Raw genomic sequence first — 4,865 nt, 5'->3', positions numbered from 1 at the left:
GTTAAGTTCCTAAGGTTAAGTTTAGATAAATAGCTTATTGTAACTGAATAATTTGAAAAATAAAGTGACCCTAGAGCTTATTAATGTTATTTAGTACCAACTTAGATTAGTAAATTAATTCATATTATAGATGGATAGAACTTGAAACTGAAATTATTTCTAACTTGATTTCTAAAACCTAGTTTTTATTACATGCTTACTTTTAGGGTCTTGTTCGGATAACCCTTTCTTACTTCATATTATTTGTTTATCGCTGTCAAGATCCTTATATTTTACGTAAAGATATATTAAACACTTAATATGTGTCTCTATAGATTCGATCCCTAGATTTATTTACTATAATTTAGTATATATAACAATGCTTTGACATTCTTATTAAGGATACTTTCTTATAAGCTAATTTTCTACATCAAAATATCATATTTGTACAATCTATTTTTTAAATATAAAGTATATCCTTCATAAACTTTTAAAATCATATTTCTCCGTATCCTTGTTTAACCATTTTATAATGATTTTAAATCTTTATTTTTAGAGACCGACTATTATATCCATCTTATAAATTCAAGTTTAAAATATCATCTGTAATTTTCATAATCTTTCAAATGGAAAATAACACTATAACACAACCAAGTTTTGGGTTTATCTTGGATTCATCATTAAAAGAATTTTTTTTTGGGCGCAATATTTCCCTAAAGCATCCATTTACTTATCAAATAGATCATTTTTGGAAGGGAAAAGGAAACAACTGATAACACATGTGACATGGCTCGCTAGGTTGCACTTTAGTTAATAGAATTTCCGAGGTGGTGCTGCTGACATGGCTTCTACATGGCACTACCACCAACCACCCCTTCTCCTTGAACCAATCCAGTCGCCAGAGCTCCGACGAACAACCACCAATCTCCATTACAACTTGGAAAGAGACAAATCGTAAAACTAAAGACGATAATACTGTGGTTTCAGGTGAAGATCTTGTGGATGACCGACCCGAATTAGACCAAAAAGACCGACCTGGAAAGTAAATAGTCACTTGAACCGAATAACTCGAATAAACCAAATTACCTGAATAACTCAAATAAACCAAATGACTCGAATAAACTAATTAAGGAGATTCTATATCTAGTTCAAGAAAAAAAATATTAAATTAATATTTATTTTCTTGAACTAGATATAGAATTTCCTTATTTAGGTTATTCAGGTAATTTCAGTTTATTTGGTTTATTCGGTTCAAAAGTATAGTATAATGTTTATTTGGGTTATTTCGGGCCTTTTGGGTTAATGACCGAATCGAAACCCGTCTTACCTGAACCGAACGACCCCGTATTAATATAATCGGTCTGGGTTTCGGTTCCCACTTTTCATCCAATTCGGGTTTCACGTTATTCGTATTCGGGTCGATTCGAGTCGGTTCCGAGCCGAAGAACATCCCTAATCCATTTGAAGGACCTTGGCAAATGCATCGATCAAAAAGCGACTTTGATTCACTTAAAAAACTTCAATCTTTCTCTGACCACCATAGCTTCCGGCAGCAGCATGGTTGCTGTTCTTGAAACCAACGCCGATGTGCACTAATGCTTCCTTATTTCTCGATTCCTTTACTTTCCTTCTCTCGCATCTGTTACCCATTCGTAACTAAAATATCTGTAAACACTCCAATTACATATTGGCTGTGGATGCTCGTGAAGAAGAAATGGTTCCAAATGGCTGCGTGCCTCGTCTAGGAAGGAGGAAGGGCAAATGAGGTAAGGTTTTTTGTATTTATCTTCCACATAGATAAGTTTCAATTGCTAATTTTGAAAAAAAAACCATGTGGACTAAAGGTTATCGGTGAAATCGAATTATTCCATTATTTAATAGGACAGATAAATTGATACTTTAGGAACCTATTATGTAAAAAAAAAACTTTCAGGAAAAATTTGAAACTTAGTTGTGCTACAATGTCATTTTACAGTGTCATTTTACAGCTTTCAAAATATAATACTTTTCCAAATTATTATATTAATCGATTTTAATAAATTAAAACTATAAATACATTCTCTTTTCAAAGAAGTTTACCGCCTTCCATAATTTGACAGAAACTAACCATAAGAGAATAATAAAGATACTGATAACATGAACTGAATCTAACAATGAAATGGCAAAATGGGACATCCAAAAACTAAAAGAATAGGCTATACATACCTTCTCCTTTGGAACAAGTTTATAACCTTCCAAAGCAAATCTCTTGATGTTCTCTAACTTTGGGTGGATACTTCCCAAATACAAACCTACACATTAATTAATGGTTTAGGTCATTTTTGGTCACTTAACTTTTGATTTTATGCTTATTTGGTTACTTAACTCTTTTTAAGTTTTAAAAGGTCATCAAACTTTTGGCTTTGTGTTCATTTAGTCATTTAACTTTTGGTTTGGTCACTTAACTTTTGGATTTATGCTCATTTAGTCACCTAACTTTTAAAATTATGCTCATTTATTCACTAAAACTTTTGAAATTTTTTAAAAGTTTAGTGACTAAATAAGCACAATTTTAAAAGTTAGGTGACTAAATGAGCACAAATCCAAAAGCTAAGTGACCAAACCAAAAGTTAAGTGACTAAATGAGCACAAAGCTAAAAATTTGACGACCTTTTAAAACTTAAAAAAGTTATGTGACCAAATAAGCACAAAACCAAAAATTAAGTGACCAAAAATAACCTAAACCCCATTAATTAAACACCACCAAGAAGAAATTGGTGAAATCTAATAAATTAATAAAATTGAGAAGACACTCAAATTGCCAAGATATACAAATTAAAGCCTTTTGACATTCAAAGATACTCACACTTGAAAATCTTATACATAATAATCACCATAGGATACATCACTGATGGGCGATCACTCAAAGAAAACATTGAAGATCAAATATGAAATGCAAGAGTATTTGGACAAAATGTGACATAACTGAAAGTACATTGCTACTTTTTGTATTTAGCCCTTCCAAAAGTTGCATCACGTACAACGATATTAAGCAATAGGAAGTACATGAGTGCTTTGTTTTTTTACATTCATCTAGCTTCTTGAAAGTAGTTCGTTATTGCAACACCGTGATGTTGCTTATAGTATTTTTGCAAAATAATAGTTAGCTTGCAACGAAAAATCACTTATGATGATCCGGTCAGTACATTTCAATATCGTAAATCTACACTTTCCGTGCACACGACTAGAACCCGTCACCTTTGGCACTCTTGACACCGCTAGGCCAAAGACATTTTGATGCAGTGTTGCTACAACATGAACCACTTCCATAACATAATCATAAAGATATTAACTCAAGAAAATAAGAAGATTAAGTGAAATAATTTCTTGATATTGCATAAGGGTTTAAATCTACACATATTTAACTCATTTTCCGGGCACAAAGTTGGTAGCATAAGCCCAAGCATTGTTAGCAACCGGGTCAGCAAGATGGTCAAACAAATTCTCAATCGGACCCTTCCCTGTAACAATAGCCTGAACAAAAAACCCAAACATAGAAAACATCGCCAATCTTCCATTTTTAAGCTCCTTAACCTTCAATTCAGCAAAAGCTTCCGGGTCATCAGCCAATCCAAGCGGGTCAAAAGACCCACCCGGATAAATCTTATCAAGGCCTTCACCAAGCGGACCCCCACCAACCCGGTATCCTTCAATGAGCCCCATGAGGACAACCTGAGATGCCCAGATAGCAAGAATGCTTTGGGCATGGATCAAATTAGGGTTTCCAAGGTAGTCAAGGCCACCTTCTGAGAAAATCTGGGAACCCGCCTTGAACCAGACTGCTTCACCGAATGTGACACCGTTTTTGGAGAGAAGCTCGGGGAAGACGCACCCGAGTGCACCCAGCATGGCCCACCGAGAGTGGATCACTTCGAGCTCACGGTTCTTGGCAAATGTCTCCGGGTCAGCCGAAAGTCCGGCGGTGTCCCACCCGTAGTCACCGGGGAATTCACCGGTCAAGTATGATGGGGTTTGCTCCGAGAATGGGCCCAAGTACTTTGGACGATCTGGTCCATACCTGTTTAAAGATGGTGATTACAGTTAGTTAGTTCTGGTATCGATATATGAATTTGGAAACAAGAAGAACATCGATTTGTGAGTTTTACCAAATGCTTTGCGGTGCACTTTTGACTGTGCGGCGCATGGTGAAGCGGCCGCCATTGAAGCTGCCGGTCTTCCGGACGAGCTCGTTCTGTGGCTTCAAGGCCTGTTGGCCGGCGAATGCTGACTGTTGGATTGCGGTGGTTGCCATTTCTTTTGAGGGGTTTGTAGAAATGGTAGTTTGTAGTTGATGTGTGTGGTGGAGAGTAATGGAGGGTTATATAAGGAATTTAATAAGATGGATGGATTAGGTTGAGTACAAGTCAGCATCATCTCATTGGTTTACTGGATTTGGTTTCTGATTTTGAGAGGTGATATGGCGGTCCTTCTTTCTGCCACGTGGTTCTCTGATTTCTTGATGCGTTGATTCTCAGCCACCAAAAATAAAAACGAATAATATAGTAGATTACAGGTTGAAGAGCCTATTCAAAATCAACAACGAGATGCATATGCTTCTTCATCTGCAATTCACACGACCTCACGAAAATCACCAATGAGAAATTGAAAGTGTAAAAGGAAAATAGAAAAAGACCAATTTCTAATAGACCACTGATTTGGAAATGAAGTGCGATTTGATTATTAGTCTTCCACAATGAAAAAAGAAATAAAATAAAATAAAATTTGTTGGTGCAAGTGTTTGAACTCTCAAAATTTTTTATTCTGTAGCACTTAACAATTTCATCTTGTTTCATAATCACAAACGAAATGGACGACCTTTAATGGTTACTAATTACTTATTTCATTCT

At 35.5% G+C, this 4,865-nt stretch overlaps 1 protein-coding gene across 1 annotated transcript; it reads right to left on the bottom strand.

Moving 5' to 3' along the window:
• Nucleotides 1-3,328: 3,328 nt before the first annotated feature.
• On the bottom strand, nucleotides 3,329-4,315 carry LOC111895558 (chlorophyll a-b binding protein 5, chloroplastic). The gene is made up of 2 exons (XM_023891644.3): nucleotides 4,125-4,315; nucleotides 3,329-4,036 (listed from the first exon to the last, which is right to left on the bottom strand). Exons 1-2 carry the CDS (start codon nucleotides 4,268-4,270, stop codon nucleotides 3,385-3,387), a joined length of 798 nt encoding a protein of 265 aa, XP_023747412.1. The 5' UTR covers nucleotides 4,271-4,315; the 3' UTR covers nucleotides 3,329-3,384.
• Nucleotides 4,316-4,865: the final 550 nt, after the last annotated feature.

The sequence above is a fragment of the Lactuca sativa genome, chromosome 9, assembly GCF_002870075.4.
Source record: "Lactuca sativa cultivar Salinas chromosome 9, Lsat_Salinas_v11, whole genome shotgun sequence".
Taxonomy (NCBI): domain Eukaryota; kingdom Viridiplantae; phylum Streptophyta; class Magnoliopsida; order Asterales; family Asteraceae; genus Lactuca; species Lactuca sativa.
The sequence above is the reverse complement of the archived record's forward strand: the minus strand, read 5'-3'. Positions and strand labels throughout refer to the sequence as shown.